The following is a 19,148-nucleotide window of genomic DNA, read 5'->3' on the forward strand; positions in this document are numbered from 1 at the left end:
GCCAAGCAGCTTTGGGGTTATGTATTTGGTTGAGAGGTTAGGCCTACAGGCCCCACTGCACAAAATGATGCAAGTTCATCTATTTTATCTACTGTTTTAAGCAATCTTCTGCTCTAGCCCCTGTTGCACCTCCCATTGCTGATCACTAGAGATGGGATGGGGTGAGATGCCCATGTTTTGATTGCACTTTGGTGCAAAAGACATGTTATTCTGTATATTTGATCGTGCATAATAGCCAATGATGCTTGGGATAAGCTTGCTTTAGTGTATCACATTGCAAGGAGGCTCATGCAACCTATTTGCACAAATAGCTTGAGATGGAGCACACGATAGAGGGTGATTCGGTGGATGCCTACATCACGCATGTCAAGGGCATAACCCAAGCTTTCAAATATTGATGAGATAATTCTTGATGCTTCTCTTGTTTCTATAGTCTTGGCTGGCCTACCTGAATCTTATCAGAGTTTTGCTACTACACTTCGCTTGCTTGTAAAAAGAGACGGTGATGCATACACATTTGATACTTTGGTGTCATTGTTATTATAAGAAGAGCAATCATGGGCGAATTACTCTAACATAAGTATGGAAAATCAAGCATTTGCAGCTAGGCATAGGAAAAAAGGAAAGTCACGGTAACCATCAAACTCAAAGGGTAAAGACAAATTCACTTCTTCCACGGACTCTTCAAGCACCAAGGAAGAGAGTGCTAAGAAAAAGAGATGCAAGTATTGGAAGAGAAAGGGACATGTTATTGAAGAATACAGAAAGAGGATTGCAAGTGAAAAAAAGGAAGCAATCGGGCATGACAGTATGTTGAAAATTTAGCAAGTGCAAAGGATGCAATAGCACATTTAGTATGTTTGGTAGTTAGTCTTATGCTTTTGTTGTGCATTGTTTGTATGATCCTTCTTTTTATGCACATGGCTTTTTAGTAGCTGAAAACAGCAATACATGATATTTTGATAAGTGGTGCCTCCAAGCACATAACATCCTTTTGTGACTTTTTTGCATCATATGCAAATGTACAAACAAGGAATTAGTTGTATGTGTAAATAACGCTTCATATACAATCCAAGGCATTGGATAGATTCCCATTGTTGCAGTAGATATTATGCTTGAAAAGGTTTTGTATGTGTTTGGCATAATCCTTTCAGTTTTAGCCATTACATCTGTTGGTTTTGTGGTTAAATTCCATATGGATTGATGCAGTGTCTATGATAGTAGTGATGGGGATGTCCTCATTGTCACTAGCACATTGCACAATGGCCTCTATTAGCTTGACTTAAATGAGAGGAGAGCATCATGTGAAAAAATGCATTAGCTGTGACAGTGAGTGAGTTGAAACAAGAGAGTAGAGTGTACTTGTTGAACCAAAAAAATAGAGTGAATGTATAATCTATGGTGGGGTCAAGGGTTGACCTAACCAACCCTCCACCAACTAACTAACTAACTCTAGTCTGTGTACTCATACGAGATGTAGGAGCAAAAGTTTCCTTGCAATCTATGCACTTCTTTTGTGCATAGCCTTTTGCTACCAAATGTGCTTTGTACTTGTCAATAGTGCTATCAGCCTTGCATTTGAGTTTAACAACCCATTGTGTACCAATAACCTTCTTACCAGGTGGTAAATCCACAAGATCCCATGTAGAGTTAATGGTAATAGAGTCTAACTCATCTTGCATGGCCTGCATCCAATGTATATCTTGTTGAGCTTCATCCAAGTAAGTAGGCACATCATCATCCAACAATGAGCTCATAAATACATATTTATCACAATCATCTGCTTCCATAAAATTAGCCAAATGTGCCCCCCTCGCTCTCCCCCCCCCCCCACAACCCATCATATGCTGCATGTCTAGCAACCCTTCGAGTGCATTGAGGTAGGGGAGCATCCATTTTACTCTCTTGGAGAGTGCATAACAGTCATCTAGGGACAGTTTTGACTGTGTTCATAGCAACCCTTTCATGCTATACTGCATCTTCCACTGCATTAGACAAACCATAATCATAATCATGCTGTATTATGTCTGTCCGGCCATTTACAGCCGGCACGAACTCCAAAGAAAGTGGCAAAAGATCCTGAAAGATATTATTGGCATCATGAGTGGTTGGCATCTGAAATTGATCATGTGAAAATGCAGCATTTCCAGCAAATATGACATCCCTATTGACAAAAACTTTCTTCGTACATAGTTCATACAAGCGATGGTCTTTACTCTCCAAATTGTAGCAAATAAATTGTTGGGGGTAAAGGCACCTCTGCCTAGCCGCCCGTGTATTACTACACTGACAGTCACCGCTACTGCACACTGCAGGTGGTAGGCGCCCGTCACCGTCACTTTATTCTTTATTCTTTTAGTGACAGTTTGAATAAAGGAAGGCCCGGTCACACATTGTGACTGTTGGAGTTTCCATTTCTTGTCTCTCTCTCTCTTGCTCTTACTCTCCCGCCATAGCTCTCGAGTCCAAGCTTTGGTTCTTCTCTTCCTTTCAACTGGTATGAGAGCTCGGCTTCCCGACTCTTGAGCTTGGTTCGTGGCATTCTCAACATCCCATCGACTCCCTACTTGCATTGGGTCTCCTTCCCGGCAGCCATATCCGACTCCTTTGAGCTCCCGTCACTCCCCGGCTTCCCGAGCACCTTTCTGGCATTGTTGGGCACCTTCATGGCATGACATCAGAGGTATTTGATCATTTTCTTTAGGGTTTACTTCAGTTCTCAGGTCTCACAGGCTGTAAACAAGTTGTGGGCAGCCATAGCTCACACCTCTTGGAGCTTCCTTCACCTGGATCTTGCTTCCAGCCCCCCCTTTGGGCCCCATTGTTGACACGTGGGACAGCAGACTCCCCCAGCCAGCTCACATTTTTTTTGCATCTGTTTCAAAATCTGGCCCAAAAATCACTCTTTTTGTTATATCTCGGACATTCAGAATCCAATTCAGGCAAGGTAAGAGTCTAAGTTGTGGTTTTGGCACGCTCCGGACACGATGGTGATGTCGGATTTGCCAAATTCTGATGACAGAATCTTCTGCAACAGATTTCAGGTCTGAGACAGCATGTATTTGTATGCCTATGCTTGTTTGGGCATGACTACATAACCGGTTTGATGCCTATTGCATTCCGATTGATTGGGGGATTGAAGCTACATGTAATGCTATGATTTTGGCTTGATTTTGGGGCTGGAAATACACAGTTTATAACAGTAAATGCATGCTGAATACTCTTGGACTGAAGCTATCTTTCATGCTGACATATGCCTATTGGTTCCAGATGTATGTCTTGGGTTATGCTATGATGTATTGATCATCGAGGGACGACTTTGAGCTTGCCATTGAATCTGGATGTTTTTGGAAGCTTGAGCTTATTTCAGCCCGCACTTATTGACATTGGTATATGCTTTGACAATGATGCTTCTTGGGTTTATGCATACCCGTTGCTTACGGCTTGATGCTCATGTCACGGTTGATTACCCTATGCATACGTTGAGCTTGAGTGCTCATTGAAGCTTCACCTTGGATGCATTTTGGATTATCTGAAGTAGCCTTGGATGTTACTTGGCTTGTTAGAGTTTGGATTGGGATGTATTTGATGTCTTACATGCTTACGAATACTACATACGGATGCTCTACCGCCTATATGTTCGGGATGTACTATTGATGTATTGTCTTGGACTTATGTCATTGGCACTGTGTCTTGCCTTGGCTTGAGCTCTTGAGCTCGTACATACGACTTTTGTGCCAGTGGGAGCATTCTTGAATGCTTATCAGACATTGAGCAGGCGGTACTTTTATGCATTGAGCCGTTACATGCCATTGAGCAGTTACAGACACTTGAGACTTTGAGACTTCTTACCTTTTGGGATGATACATTACATGTCTTGGTTCACTGTATGCTTATGAGCTAAGTCTTAGTTTTGGATCCGTATCTTTGTGAACTGACACCTAATTGTGTCAAGTTTTGGTAGTGGCAGGAACACTTTGCCCTGTTGACTGGGGGGTGTGCCTACTCATTGGCAGATGCTTGTATGATATACTTGGGTGTTGGATTCATGCTTATCGACCGCCATATGCTTATGCTATGCTCGCATGATGTCGGCTTTGGTCTTGGCAATATCTGATTGCCTTGGGATCCGATTTTGGCACTGTTAGCTCTCTTTACTGAAATCTGAAATTTATTACAGTAAGCATATATGTATAGACTGACATGGATTTTTCATGCTGAAACACTCTGAAATGATGTATTTCACTAGTACTTGGTGGGCAGCAGGTTTGGTTTCACTTTCCTCGCCATTTCCCTCGATTTTGGTGATTTTTTGGTCATTTTCTGTAGTAAACAGCAAGCAGTTTTGAACTGTCTACAGTCTTTCATCCTGCATTATGGCGAGTTCGTCCACTGATCATGCTATTTTCAACATCACTAAGCTTGATGGTATGAATTACTCTTATTGGAAGAGCGAGATTTGGCAGGTGTTGGTGCAGAAATCGCAGATCAAACCTTTGAGGTTAAGCGGGTATCCGCTTGCAACTATGCCAGATGAGGAATGGCTTGAGCTTGATGAGTTATGCAAGTCCATCATTGTATTGTCTCTCATAGAACAGATTCACTACAATGTATTTGAGAAAGAACAAAGTGCATGACAGTTATGGGATAAAATCAAGAATCTCTATGACAAGAACAGTCCAGCGAGTCAAATGTATTGGCTGAAGCAGCTTATGGATCTGCGCACGAAGGAGAATGTGACTATGTCTCTCACTTGAGCCAATTCCATGGTATACTCAAGAACTTGACTTCGGAGGACATCACTTTTGTAGAGGATGTCACTCCTCTTTTCTTGCTTGGTACTCTTAATGAGTCATGGGATTTATTCTGCACTGCATTATGTGCCTCTATTGCTACCTTGAAATTATGTGATATTGAGAGTGCTCTTCTACAGGAAGAGGTTAACCGTAAGAATTTGAATGCCTCTCGTGTGTCTCATGCTATGACAGTTAGAGGCAGGAATGATGGAAATGGAAAGCATGGTAGTGGTAGTGGCCGTGGACGGGATTCTCAGAAATCTCGGTCCAAGTCTCGTGGGAAGTCACGTAGCAAATCCCGTGGCAGGAATGCAGATGTTACTTGTCACCATTGTGGGAAAAAGGGCCATATAAGGCCACAATGCCATGAATTGCGCAATGAAAGGCGCAAAGATAAGGGGAAAGACAGTGCAGGATAAGTCTTTTGATCGCAGCATAGTACCTGCATAGTCCAGTGTTAAAATTGAAGAGATCAATGTTATGCAGCCTGAGGATGTTGATGATGATGATTATATTCTTGCAGCTTCTTCTAGTGCTTCGCAGATAACAGAGATACACTCTATGTATGCATAGTGTTGGCTCTTGGACTCAGGTGCATCCTTTCATGTGACACCTTGCCGAGAGTGGTTTCATTCATACCGTACTGTTTCGGGTACTGTGCGCTTGGGTGATGACAACTCTCTTGATATTGTGGGCATTGGTGATGTTAGGCTGTAGTTTTCTTCTGACAGTAGTTTTGTTATGCAGGATGTACGTCATGTACCTGCTTTGACACGCAGTCTCATGTCAGTTGGACAGCTTGATGACGTAGGCTATCATGTATCTTTTGGAGACTCTGCATGGAAGATCACTCGTGGCAGACTTGTGATTGCGAGAGGTGCCAAGGCTGGCAGTCTCTATCCCTTGATTGTATCAGCTTCTTCCCTTGATCATGTTTTGTCTGTGGGTTTTATCCCACATGTATCTCTTTGGCATGTCTGTTTGGGCTATATGTCTTTGAAGGGAATGAAAATGCTTTCTGTTTTGCAGCACTTACCGCCTCTTGATTATGCATGTTTTGATTCATGTGAGCAGTGTCTTTATGGCAGGCAGACTAGGTCTACGCATAAGAAGTCTGGTAGGCCACGCATGAGTGAGCCCTTAGCATTGGTACATTTGGATGTCTGTGGGCCCATGCCTTGTCAGTCTATGGGTGATGCAAAGTATTTTGTTACATTCATAGATGATTTTTCACGGAAAGTTTGGGCTTATCTCATTAAGCTGAAATCCGATATCTTGGCTATGTTTTAGAGATGGCTTGCATTGGTTGAGAACTAGTCTAGGTATAGGCTAAAATGCCTAAGGACAGATAATAGGGGTGAGTATGTCTCACGTGCTTTTGGGCAGTTATGTGATGAGATGGGTATTAAGCGTCAGTTGATTGCCCCCTACACCCCCCCAGAATGGTTTCGCTGAGTGGATGAATAGAACCATCCAGGAGCGTATACGCAGTATGCTTAGTTATGTAGGCCTACCACAGAGCTTTTGGGCTGAGGCAGTTAGTACAGCTGTGCATGTCATAAACAGATCACCTTCTAGTGGTTTGGATTTCTAGGTTGCAGAGGAGGTATGGATTGGAAAACCCCCTCTTATTCGCATCTCCGTGTCTTTGGATGTGAGGCATTTTGTCATGTGTCCAGGGACAAGAGTCGGTTAAATGTAAAGCTGCAAACTTAATCTTTTCTTTTTCTTTATACTTGTCGCCGAGAGCTCCCGCACAGCCAGTTGGACAGCCTACAGCTGCAGCAGATGCTCATGGTCAGGGTGTTGGACAGGCAGCTGGGCACGCAGCAGACCCTGCCTTGAGACGGTCTACTAGAGACAGACGTCCACCTGATAGATTTCAGCTCTCGATGCATTATGTCTTGGTTACAGATGTATGAGAGCCTTTCACTTATGATGAGACTATGCGCAGGGGTGACAGTCACTCCTGGGAGAGGGCTATGCAGTCTGAGATAGACTCCTTGCATAAGAATAACACTTGGGATTTGGTTTCCTTGCCTACGGGCAAGAAGGCTTTGCCATGCAAGTGGGTGTATAAGCTAAAAAGTATCCATGGACACCCCAAGCCGGCATACAAGGCTAGATTGGTAGCAAAGGGTTTTAAGCAGGAGCATGGTGTGGACTTTGATGAGGTGTTTTCTCCTGTGGTTAAGATGACCACCCTGCGCTTAGTCTTGGCTTTGGCTGCTCAACTTGACTTGGGTTTATACTAGATGGATGTCAAGACGGCTTTCTTACATGGGGATTTGCATGATGAGATTTATATGGAGCAGCCTAAGGGCTTTGCAGAACCTAGCAGGGAGCACCTAGTGTGCAAATTGAAGAAAAGTCTTTATGGCTTGAAACAGACACCTAGGGAGTGGTATCATAAGTTTGATACCTTTATGCAGTCATAGGGGTACAGCCGGAGTGCTATGGATCCGTGTCTTTATACGAAGAAAGCTCGTGATGGTTCTTTATTGATTTTTGATACTCTATGTGGATGATATATTGATAGCAGGGAAAGCTCATGATGAGCTAGATGCTCTTAAGGCTCAACTCAAGAAGAGCTTTGAGATGAAAGATCTGGGACAGGCCGCTCACATACTTGGTATGCGCATTACACGCGACAGGCATCAGGGACTCCTTTACTTGTTATAGAGGAAGTACATTCATAAAGTCCTTGAGCGCTTTCGCATGCAGGACGTAAAGCCTATTGGCTGTCCATTGCCTTCTTATGTAAAGGTATCAGCCACTCGTCCAGATATTGCCTTTGCAGTTGGTGTTGTGGCACGCTATATGGCTACACCTGGCAAGAAGCATTGGGATGCCATGAAGGGTATCATGAGGTACCTGAAGGGCACTGCAGATATGTGCATACGCTATGGCAGCCAAGATACAGGAGTCGTGGGGTACACTGACTCTGATTATGCAGGACATGCAGATAGTAGGAAGTCCACTTCCGGCTATGTATTCACCTATGCTGGAGGTGCTGTTTCTTGGATGTCTAGGATGTAGAAATGCACGGCTCTTTCTACTACAGAGGTCGAGTATGTTGCAGCCACTGAGGCTTGCAAGGAGGCCATTTGGTTGGGTCGTTTAGTTGCTGACCTTGGTATTGATGCTATCCCTACGCTGCATTCGGATTCTACGAGTCCTATTCAGTTAGCCAAGAATCCTGTCTTCCATGCGAAGACGAAACACGTTGAGGTGAGGTATCACTTTATACGTGGGGTTGTTGAGGACAAGTCTGTTGATCTTGTCAAGATCTCGACTGACCAGAATCCTGCAGATTTGCTCATGAAAAGCCTCTCTACAGAGCACTTTGCCTTCCTCAGGAGGTTGATGGGCGTGGGATGAGATGACGTCTTTCCTCATCTTGTTGTACATGTGTACATGTTGTACTGTCTTTTTTCTTTTTCTTTTCACTCCTCATTGGGGCAGATTTGCCTTTAAGTGGGAGGTTGTTGGGGGTAAAGGCGCCTCTGCCTAGCCGCCCGTGTATTACTACACTGACAATCACCGCCATTGCACACTGTAGGTGGCAGACGCCCGTCACCGTCACTTTATTCTTTATTCTTTTAGTGACAGTTTGAATAAAGGAAGGCCCGGTCACACATTGTGACTGTTGGAGTTCCCATTTCTTGTCTCTCTCTCTCTCTTGCTCTTGCTCTCCCGCCATAGCTCTCGAGTCCAAGCTTCGGTCCTTCTCTCCCTTTCATAAATATGCATTTTACAGCCTTGTCATCAAGCTTTCCTCAAAGCTCTTTGGGAACATGTGCATAAGCGATGCATCCAAACACCTCAAAGTAGTCAACTATGGGTTTCTTGCCATGCCAGGCTCAAACGGTGTGATCATCTTCAGTGCCTTAGTGGGTGACAAGTTAATACATGATTTGCACATTGAAGGCCTTCTAGCCAAAACTTATGAGACAACCCCTTGCTTTTTAGCATATAACTAGTCATCTCCATAAGTGTTTGATTTTTTCTTTCAGCAATACTATTTTACTAAGGTGTCATTCTAACAGTGGCTTGATATGTAATGCAATGGTTAAGCAAATATGTCTTAAAAGCATGAGACATGTACTCTCCCCTCTATGCGCGTGAAGTATCTGTACTTTCAAGCCGGTTTCAGCCTCGAGCTTTGTAGCAAGGTGTTTGACATGCATAAATATATCAGATTTTGCTTTCAATCCATACACCCATGTATACCAAGAGTAGTCATCAATAAATGTGATAAGATAAAGATGACCCCCAAGTGCACGTGTCCTCATGGGACCACAAACATTAGAGTGAATAAGCTGTATTTTCTGGACAGCATGCATTGCACCATCCTTCTTGAAAGCAAACATGTGCATTTTGTCCAAAATACATCTCTCACATGCACGAGGAGGTGGGATTTCCGTTGGAGACAATGCATCTACCATTTGACACCTTTGAAGGGTCATTAGACAATCAAAGCTCATACGTACATAGTGGGCATGCCATAGCTTTGCATTCTACATTGCGGGCGAAAGAGTAGTAATTGCTAGAGCATCATGAGACTATCTATTATATGTATCCAACAGAAAGAGACACTTATACAGGGTGCTGGATAGCTGGAGTGCATAATCCATCTCTTTGTCTTTGAAAATGGCTAGCTCTTTGCGAAAATAGGATATCTTGGCCTCATTGCATATTGCAAACATGCGGTCAAGTACATCCCAAGTAGACTTTGAGGTTTTATAAGACCGAATGTGTGAAATAATTGTCCTTTTCATTGACAAGGCAATCAAAGATAGTGTCTGTGGATCCTTTTGTTGAGAAATATGCAATCACACCATGTGACAGTATCTTTGTATGGAGCAATAGGGCAAGAAACAAGCAGTCTGTCTTGGTCATACGGTTGCTGCCACGCACATAGCACGCCATTGCTTCTGTGAGCTTAGGGCAATGGAAGCCCACTAAAAGAGCTTCGTACTCACCAAGCGACTCACCAGAACAGTCACTCTGCGCACTGGAAATGGAGAAAAACCAGTTGGGCTTGTTAACTCTAATTACAGGCAGCCATAACTAACTTCCTAAAGCTTCATTTTTCACTTTATTCTCTCACTCCTCCAAGCTCATTGGAGTTCTTGCCACTCTGACTCACTGGCCTACTTATTTTCTAGCAAGTTCTAATCAGTAAAGAGAGGAAGTTCTTGAAGTTTTTGAAGTCTGGAGGACCTCAAACATCAACACCATAGCCATTAATATTTAAGCTTCATTTTCTGTGGCCCAATCTTGGTAACTCAAGTCTTTGCTACTGAGAATTGCTCAGTCTTCAGCAAACACAATCTCATTTCAACAAGCATTCAAGTGATTTACCAGCAAGGAAGGGACTCAAGTCGAAGGACAAGACAAGCATCAAGAATCATCATCAAGCGCAAGTCCAGACATAGTATCTCTTGATACTACAGAGAAGACATGAAGTTGGCTATACTTAAGTACAATCAATGTTTCCATTTGAAGATTTTGAAGATATTTCAGCTACCCTGGGCATCATGCAAGTCTAAAAAATGGTGATATCTTTGCTTGAGGGGGACATGAAGATTAATGCAAGCAAAGTCAATGAAGACCATAATGAAGAAAAAGACCAAACAAACCAAAAAGAAAAAGACCAAGAAAAAGAAGACCATGAAGACAAAAAGATCATCAAACAAAGCAAAATGGACTACGTCAAAGAAGTGGACAAAGAAAAAAAGATCTACTATGCCCACCATGACACATCTAATGAAGAAAACCACAAGGGCTTGTCGGTCCTTGTCTCTACTTTTCACTATATCTTTGTATTGAATGTCCTTGCCATTAATGCTCGTGACATATGCCTTGTAAAAATCCTCATGTAAGCCTATGCATAATAGTGAGGCCTTGTAACAGTCCCTGGATGTTAGCCATGTTTTTTGGTATCCACACTTAGCCTTTTCTGCAACAGCCTCTGGTGTTTACCATGTTTGTGGCATACCCACACTTAGCAAGGTTCTACTCATGACAGCCTCTGTACACTTAGTGCATTTTTCATGGTTGTGATTGAGGAGGGGTGTTTAGAAATATGCAATCACATCCATGTGATAGCCTCTTTGTATGGAGCAATAGGGCAAGACACAAGCAGTTTGCTAGAAAGGATGCTTGAAATACAGGATGCATAAATCCTATAAGCATAGTGGAGAAAAAGGAAACCATCATGAGTCTATAAAGTGATGTATCTTCTTATCATTCAATGATGGAATACTATTGTACTTTTTCCTTTTAGTCATAGTTTGTGTCATACTCAAGATTGTGTTTATGAGTCCAAGCTTCCATCTTGGAACCTAATTCACTTGAGTAATAGTTGGTCTCTCCAGTCTATGTCATCATGAACATTGTTTTTGTGTTTCATCCACCATAGCCATGCTCTAGATCCACACATTTTCAACACCTTGGAGTCCTATCTCCACACATCTTCGATAGGAGGGGTAGTAACAGCAGCACGAGCAACCTTGAGCATTGTGTTGAGGTGTTTGAGGTGCAAGACCTCTTGGTCGTTGTAGATCACTAGTGACATAGTCCCATAAGTCCTTTGTCACGAGAAGGTTGTGTACCATAAAAGTCCACTGCGATCAAGTTTGCCCTCTTAAGTGAGGACACCAAGGATGTTGCTTTGATCATTATGTCCTTGTTTTGCCATGCTGTCAACAATGCACAAAATCAATCAATAGCCAAATACTTCAATGCTGAAGTATAGAATGTACTCTTCGGAGTACCAAAAGTCCCCACATGATTACAATGCAAGTACCAAACTGTCACAAATATGCCAAATGTGTCCCCAATGTCACACAAATTAGTACTCAGCCTGCAAATTAAGTGAGGACACCAAGGATGTTGCTTTGATCATTATGCCCTTGTTTTGCCATGGTGTCAACAATGCACAAAATCAATCAACAGCCAAATACTTCAATGCTGAAGTATAGAATGTACTCTTCGGAGTACCAAAAGTCCCCACATGATTACAATGCAAGTACCAAACTGTCACAAATATGCCAAATGTGTCCCCAATGTCACACAAATCAGTACTCAGCTTGCAAATTACAACAATGCACTGCTGTATTGCACTTGCCTCGAAATGCATTTAAAAAAAAAACAATTTACAGCAATTTAATGCTAAGTCTCACCAAATTTTACTGCCAAATATGACAGTCACAGCAATTTAATGTTGCTGTACCACATGTTATCTTCCTTGGAATGCGTATTAGGCAAGGCCCTAAATTTCTTCACAAAATTTCAAAGAAATTGAAGAAATTTATATCTTACATTTCGAATTTCTGTAGAAATGCTGCCTCGATCCGCCTTGTGATGCATGTTGGAGCCCCTAGACCGAAAAGCCCCAATTTTGGTATGCAAATTGGGAAGAAATTGCACAATGTCGGCTTGTCGAGTGTCAATTCGCACGTTGGAAGCCGAATTGAGCAAAAGCCCCAAATTTTGAGCACCTCGGGAAGCACATATTGTGTTCGGGACTTGCTGGTGGCTTAGTCGACCAAACAAGTGCGGGATGTAGATCGGCAGCTGAGTGGCGCAGTCAGTGCTGACCAAGAAGAGGTGGAGCAGTATAGGTGGCGGTGGCACTTGTTGGGTACTGATGGTGGGTGGAGTAGAAGCCTAGGGTAGAGCAATTGGTGGTGCTGTTGATCAAAGGTGTTGGTGAGCCAAATGCGGCATTGGCGCAAGCGGACGTGAGTTGCAGGTATGCTATCCAGAACATCGGCGGCGCATGCATCGTAGGTATGGAGGAAATAGGTAGCAGGCAGGTGAGGTGGATTTGGGCAGCGTTGGTGCTGGTGCTAGCCAAGCGGATGGCAGCTATAGAGCACTAGTGGTTGGGCACAACACCGATGCTGCGCTAGAAGGCGGAGAGCTGAGCGGACCGGGTGTTGTAGGTGAGAGGAGCAGCGGGTGGTTTTGGCAGTAATGCTAGTGGTTTTCGTAGTAGGCAGCAGGCTGGACGACGGTGGATTGAGCATCGTTGGCAGCACTGGAATGGTTGCTTGCTGACTCAGTTAGTGAATATTGGGCTTGAGGCAGCATAGATGGGTGGTGCTAGAGGCTGTGTAGACAACAACTCAGTCTTTAGTAGCTGTTCTCTTCCTTGCACGAAGCACGAGCAGAGCCTGGTTGTAGCATGACCTCAAGTGGAGTGGCAGCGGCCGGTGGTGGTTGATCGGAATTTGTGTGGGAGCTGCTCTGATACCAAATGTGAGAAAATGCAGCAGTTATGGAGGAGAGTGATTAAGAGACAATGACAGTGAGTGAGTGGAAGCAAGAGAGTAGAGCGTACTTGTTGAATTGAAAGGTGCGACCTAAGTTAGATCAAGGGTGACCTGACCCTCCACCAACTAACTAGAGTTAGGCTAACTAACTTTAGTCCCTAGTGCCACTACTTTAATGTTAAGACACTAGGTACACACACACACATAAAATGGACATTTATTAAAGTGTTTGCACCACACGAATTACGTGGGCATTGCCTAGAATTGACAAATTCTAACACATCAAAGGATGTGTTGCAGGTCATAAATTTCAAGACACGGTTGTCAAATGCATTTTCATTGGCTACAGTGTAGAAAGTAAAGGGTACCGCTTGTATCAACCCTCCACGAACGAGATTTTTGTTAGTAAAGATGTGGTATTCGCTGAACATGTTGTTTAGCCCTTATGGGCTGCAAAAGTCAGCCCAATGTTGAGCTTATGGATATGTTTGGAAGTTTATTACCATTGTTTCAGCAAAGTGCAACCGGTTTTCGTCTATTTCAGCAATCTATTGAGGGTCTACAGCAGCAACCACATGTTGAACAACAACCTGATTTTCAGCCCATTGATCATGGCATCTCTGATAATGAAGTGGCCGATGAGAGGGCTGCTATTGGGGAAGCTAAAACAATCGCTAGATTGCCCTTGGATACATTATGGGACAACAAACAATCCGTTCCACTTTCCACTAGAACCAGAGTAGCCACTCGCCATGCATAGGGTAACTTTGTTGTGTATGAAATTGTAGCTACTACATGCAATGAGGAACCTATTTCTTTATATGATGCTTTAGAGGATGAGCATTGGATGCCAACTATGTAGTGACTCTATTCATAAAAATGACACATGGGAGGTATGTGACTTGCATGATGGTAAGTGTGTGCTATAGGCACAAAGTGGGTTTACAAATTGAAACGTAGATCTGGTGATAGCATTGATCGCTAGAAGGCATGTCATGTTGCCAAAGGGTATACCCAATAGTATGGGATTGACTATGATGAGATGTTTATACTCACTTCACGTATGAATACCATTCGCAGTGTCATTGCTTTAGCTGCCCATCTTGATTGGCATGTGCATCAATTGGATGTGACAACTGTTTTTCTCAATGGTGATCTTCATAAGGAGGTTTATGTCATACAACCTCTTGGATTTGTTCAGAAAAGGTTAGAGAGCAAAGTGTGCCGGTTGCATAAGGCCCTCTATGGTTTGAAGCAGGCACCTAGGGCATGGTACAAAAAGATACATGCATATTTGATTACTCTTGGCTTTAGTAATTCACACATTGAAAGCACACTTTATGTTCGCAAAGATGGGGATAACCTCTTGATTCTCATTCTTAATGTGGATGATATGTTGTTGACTAGACCTCATGAGACATACATTGCAGCCTTAAAGGCTGAATTGCAGCATGCCTTTGATGTCATAGAGCTTGGCCACTTGCACTTCTATCTTGGCATATAGTTTACTGTAGTTGAGAGGGGCATTCTTTTGTGATAGTCTAAGTACATTGGATAACTCCTTGAGCGTCTTTAGATGCAAGACTACTAGTCTATCTCTACTCTAGTTGAGATAGGCCACATGTGTACACTTGAGGATGCATGAGATCCATTTGATGCTTTGCTTTATCAGCAAGTTGTTGGCTGTCTATTGCATTTTTGTAATACATGGCCAAATATTCAATTTGGGGTCTCCTAGTTGGCACACTTCATACACACTCCTGGTATCAGACATTGGCAAGTGGTCAAACCTATCTTTAGCTATCTTTAAGGCACTCAAACATTGGGTCTTTTCTACCCTAAAGGCACTTCTCTTTGCTTGTATACATTCACAGACAGTGATTGGGTTGGTTGTTTTGACACATGGGTGTCTACTAGTGGTAATTGTTTCATGCTTGGTGATTCATGTGTTTCTTGGTTGAGCAAGAAGTAGTCTACAATGGCCACATCTAGCTGTGAAGCTGAATGCAGGGCAACATTTACAATTACATTGGAATGCGTATGGCTCGGATGCCTTTTGGTCGATCTTAGTGTGGGACGGCAGTTCCCCACTCCTATCTATATTGACAATCAAAGTGCCATGGCAGTTGTGAGGAATCCAATATTTCATGCTTGCACTAAGCACTTGAGCTGCATTACCATTATGCCAGAGAGAGGCTCCACGCATGGGAGATTGACTTGGTTTATGTTTGGTAGATGTGTTTACAAAAGCTCTCTCTAGAGAGATGTTTGAAACCTTTTGCAAGGCTCTCAGCTTGATAGTGTTTTGGGGATTGATTTGTCTATTCCTTGTGTATGCTCACATCATTCACTCAAGGGGGTTTTGTTACACTTGTCGTGTTCCTCTATAGTTCTGGTATGAACGCTCCCTTAGCCATGGACACTTTTTACCTTCTAGTTGGAGAAGGGTTTTTTCTTCTAGCACTCCTCTCTCTTGCTGTTTACTTGCTCACTGTGAGTGTGTGTGTTGTTGAATCCTAACCTAACATTCTTCAAGGACACGATTCTTTTGTTCCTATTGGTGAAGCTCATGTGGAGTTTGTTAGTATGAATGCAAAATTTCGATAACCCAAAAGTCGTGCGTTCTCTAACTGTTTTGAGGTATTTCTGTATATGCTTGACATCTCTTTTACTTCTCAGCGGGAAATTTATAGTAAGACATTTGAAAGGGGGCTTAGACCTTTTTAATGTGATTATGATAAGCTATTTGTCTCTCTTTTTTTCGGGAGGATATTTGAATATATAGTCTGTGTCAACTGACACGGTCAGGACTAAATAAATCTTTAAGTCACTAGTGTGCCTCCTCTTTTATATGGGCTTTAGCTGTGCTTCTCATAGAATGAGAATGCTTTCAGGCTTGATCTGCAACCTGGGACATTTGGACAACTTGTGGGCAAGGTATCGTCCTTCAGTAACCATTTGCTCTTCTAACAATGTGTTAATCTCAGATGTGGTCTGAACATAAACCAGTTTCGGCTGATCAGGTTGAGTTTTTGGATGACTTGGAGTTGGAAAACGAGCTTGACAAAGAGGAAGTTAAGGAACTTGCATTAAGAGCATTGGACCTCTGTCAGCAACTGTTTCCATCAGTAAGTGATAATCCATCTTATCAAGACTATAGGCTATTTCATTTGCCTTCCTCTATATCTGTAATCTTGTGTATTTTTAGCTTAGTCTGGTTTGGCTATGGTACCACTAATTCTGCACATTACTATGGCAACCTTGCCCTTTTAAGCTTGACTTTCTTGGTTTGGCTACTTGTTCTGTCATTGTATTCAGCAGCTGACAGTGATGGTAAATTAAGGTCTCACTGATCTAGTGGTAGTACACATATAATATCAGTTTCTTTGCATCTCACTTCCATTATACCATTTAAAGAGAGAATATTTTTGGTTCTTTATCCATTTGCTTATGTATATGCAGGCAGCTGCAATGCTGAGCCCTGGAAAAGCTTCACAAGATCCCATCATTACTTCGTTTGCTGTTAGCCACATCCTTCCAGTCTCTGTAAGGGTTCTTTTCTAGGGACTTTCCTTGCAGCCAATTTCTATATTAGGAACTCGTGATGTAAGTCATGTCTAATGTAGTGCTATGTTTAGTTGATATGATTTCAGTACAAGAACGAAAGAGTCGAAGGTTGTCATGGTAACAAAAGAGATCCATATGCTTTCTATCAAACTGGTTTTAAAGTAGGGGAAAGGTCCCTTTCTGTTTTGCAAATGGAATGCCTCTAGCACCTCATTTTGCTGCAAATTTCATTGTTGAAGTGTGTGCACCATTTCACAGAACTTGCCCTGTTTTGGGAACTAAGAAACAGGGCAAGTGTAGGAGAGCATATGTACCTGGCCTGGGGCTCATGAGCAGGAGATGACTGTAGTGGTAACATAAAGTTTCATCAACTAGTGTTTCATGGAAGGGTGTTAGCCATGAGTTAAGACATTTGAGCAGGGCTTTATTTGACATGCATGATTTGTGTGACTGACAAGTTTTGTTAGCCTATATGCCATGCTTTTATGGTTGTGCTTGTGATCATACTATCACTATCTTGTATTTATGGATGATGAGACTTTACTTTCCATATTCTCTCTCCCAAACCTCGGTTTTTAAGTGGAAGTTTTGTTTATTGTGCAGGCTGAGGTAAAAAGAAGGTGGCTAGGTATGGTAAATACAAAGTACAGACTTAAGGAACAGATAACATTCCTACATACTTAGTCTTATACACTCCGGGGATCAAGTAAAACAGCAAAAGTCTTGTTGCCTTGAAGCAAAACAACCTGAGCTTAAGAAGGCTTGGAGAATGACTAGTATACAAAAGAAAACAAGTTAAATAAAGCTGACAAGATCACCGCACAGAAGCTCTGCAACCAACCAGGATAAGCTTTAATTTTTCTTTTGGGAGAACACTTTCGAGCAGACAATGGGATAGATGGCCACAGCTGCATTTGTGTGGCTTTACAAAATTTCAGTCATGGCCAAGTTTGATTTGCAATAAAGTTCATGCTCTAGCTACAACTGAGATGTATCACCATACTGGGTATTGGAGCTGTGTTTTGATTGTAGTCTTCTTTTTTGTAAGACTTTGATTTCACATAACATCAAGGTCAAAACCATTGCCACTAAATCTTTGACAACAATGCAGCCCCAGCAGGCAGTGTGCAGCATTTGTGCTCTTTCCTGCCTAAAAATTGCAGCCATTGATCGAAATTGTTGGCTTTACCAACATTTTTGTCAGTAAAGCTCATGATTGTTATCTCATTCTGTTATGTGGAAGTCAAGGCATGTTGTTTGCCTTAAATATCTAAGTAGCGCATAGGACTGAGATGTTCTTTTGTGCATGAGCTTGTGATAGAAGTCCACAGATTGTCCTTGCCAAATGGCTGGATATACTGGTGGAGCAGGACTGAATGTGATGGTACTTGTCATAATGAGCTAATTGTGCTAATTGTATGGTATCACCTCCTGGACCCAATTGTCTTTCAAAAAAGGCTCAATTTCACTTTGACATTCTCTGGAAAGTCGTGGGTAGGATTGCCGGGTACATATAGAAGCAAGCAAAGCGATCTCATTCCATAGGATTGATACTACATAACGGTATCAAGTGATTTGCATGCACAAGTTTAACTTATTTTTATCATTCAAAATTTGGGGATGATGAGGCTTGCGTGTTGCTTGGATACTCCTGGTGTATTCTGGAGTGCCACTTGGTGAGGGGAGGATGAAAAGGTGCCAAATTTTGGTGACAGGATGGTGACGACTTGTTAGAGATACTCTACCTTGTAAGTTCTTGGTTCTGTAATCTACCGGCATATAGATATCAAGTGGTAACACATGCACAACTACCCCTCACCCTCATGCCCATGTAGTATAACCAGGGCAGCCAGCTTTCTTGGTCGTGTTCTTGCAGTGCATACGATTGTTAAGAGCAAAATGAAGCCTTCAAGTCTAGAGCAAGGAGCTTCAATTGATGAATGCTAGTATAATGCCATGATTGGGTATCACATGAACCATGTGTATCGATTGTTGGGGTGCAGATCAGCTCAATCAAGAGGCTCTCTGACAGTAGCAGTGTTGTAATTACGTCCATTATAAATTCATCATCAAGAGTGGTAACCTTTTATGGTTGCAAGTTATTCGGATTGGATTAGAAGGGGAGGTCTTGCTGTAAGTCTGTTTGTCCATATTGTGTGTGTTAAGCTTGTTGAAACCTCCACCAGGATGAACCTCACGATAGTGGATCCTTGGATTTCATGTGACGTAATAAGCAAAGTATTGGTTGTGCTAATTCAAGTCGTAACGTTCAAGTTTGGGGCAGATTTGTGAAGATAAAGATGACGATTTGCTGGAGGCCTTAAGACACGAGCCATGGTCTCTGAAACGACTAGCATGGCTTTTCTCGCTCCATTGCATATGGTTTTTGGGTCGTCTCCACAATTTTAATTTAAGTCTTTCATAAAATTAATGTTGGTTTAACGCTTCTAATACCCCCTCCAAATTGCATTATTCTTGTTATGCTTGTTTGCTATTTTAT

The 19,148-nt window shown here is 42.5% G+C and overlaps 1 protein-coding gene across 1 annotated transcript in view; it reads left to right on the forward strand.

Annotated features, from left to right (window-relative positions):
• Positions 1–17,959, forward strand: part of LOC148023013 (uncharacterized) — a 56,631-nt gene extending 38,672 nt beyond the window's left edge. Inside the window, exons 9-12 of the mRNA XM_087696000.1 lie at positions 15,976–16,018; positions 16,105–16,209; positions 16,544–16,627; positions 17,252–17,959. Coding sequence (XP_087552126.1) covers positions 15,976–16,018; positions 16,105–16,209; positions 16,544–16,627; positions 17,252–17,332 — 313 coding nt within the window. The 3' untranslated portion in view covers positions 17,333–17,959. The remainder of the gene's footprint in view (positions 1–15,975; positions 16,019–16,104; positions 16,210–16,543; positions 16,628–17,251) is intronic.
• The last annotated feature ends 1,189 nt before the right edge of the window (positions 17,960–19,148 follow it).

The sequence above is a fragment of the Lygodium microphyllum genome, chromosome 16 (assembly GCF_053477565.2).
Source record: "Lygodium microphyllum isolate KBCC chromosome 16, Lygodium_microphyllum_v1.1.10, whole genome shotgun sequence".
Lineage (NCBI taxonomy): Eukaryota > Viridiplantae > Streptophyta > Polypodiopsida > Schizaeales > Lygodiaceae > Lygodium > Lygodium microphyllum.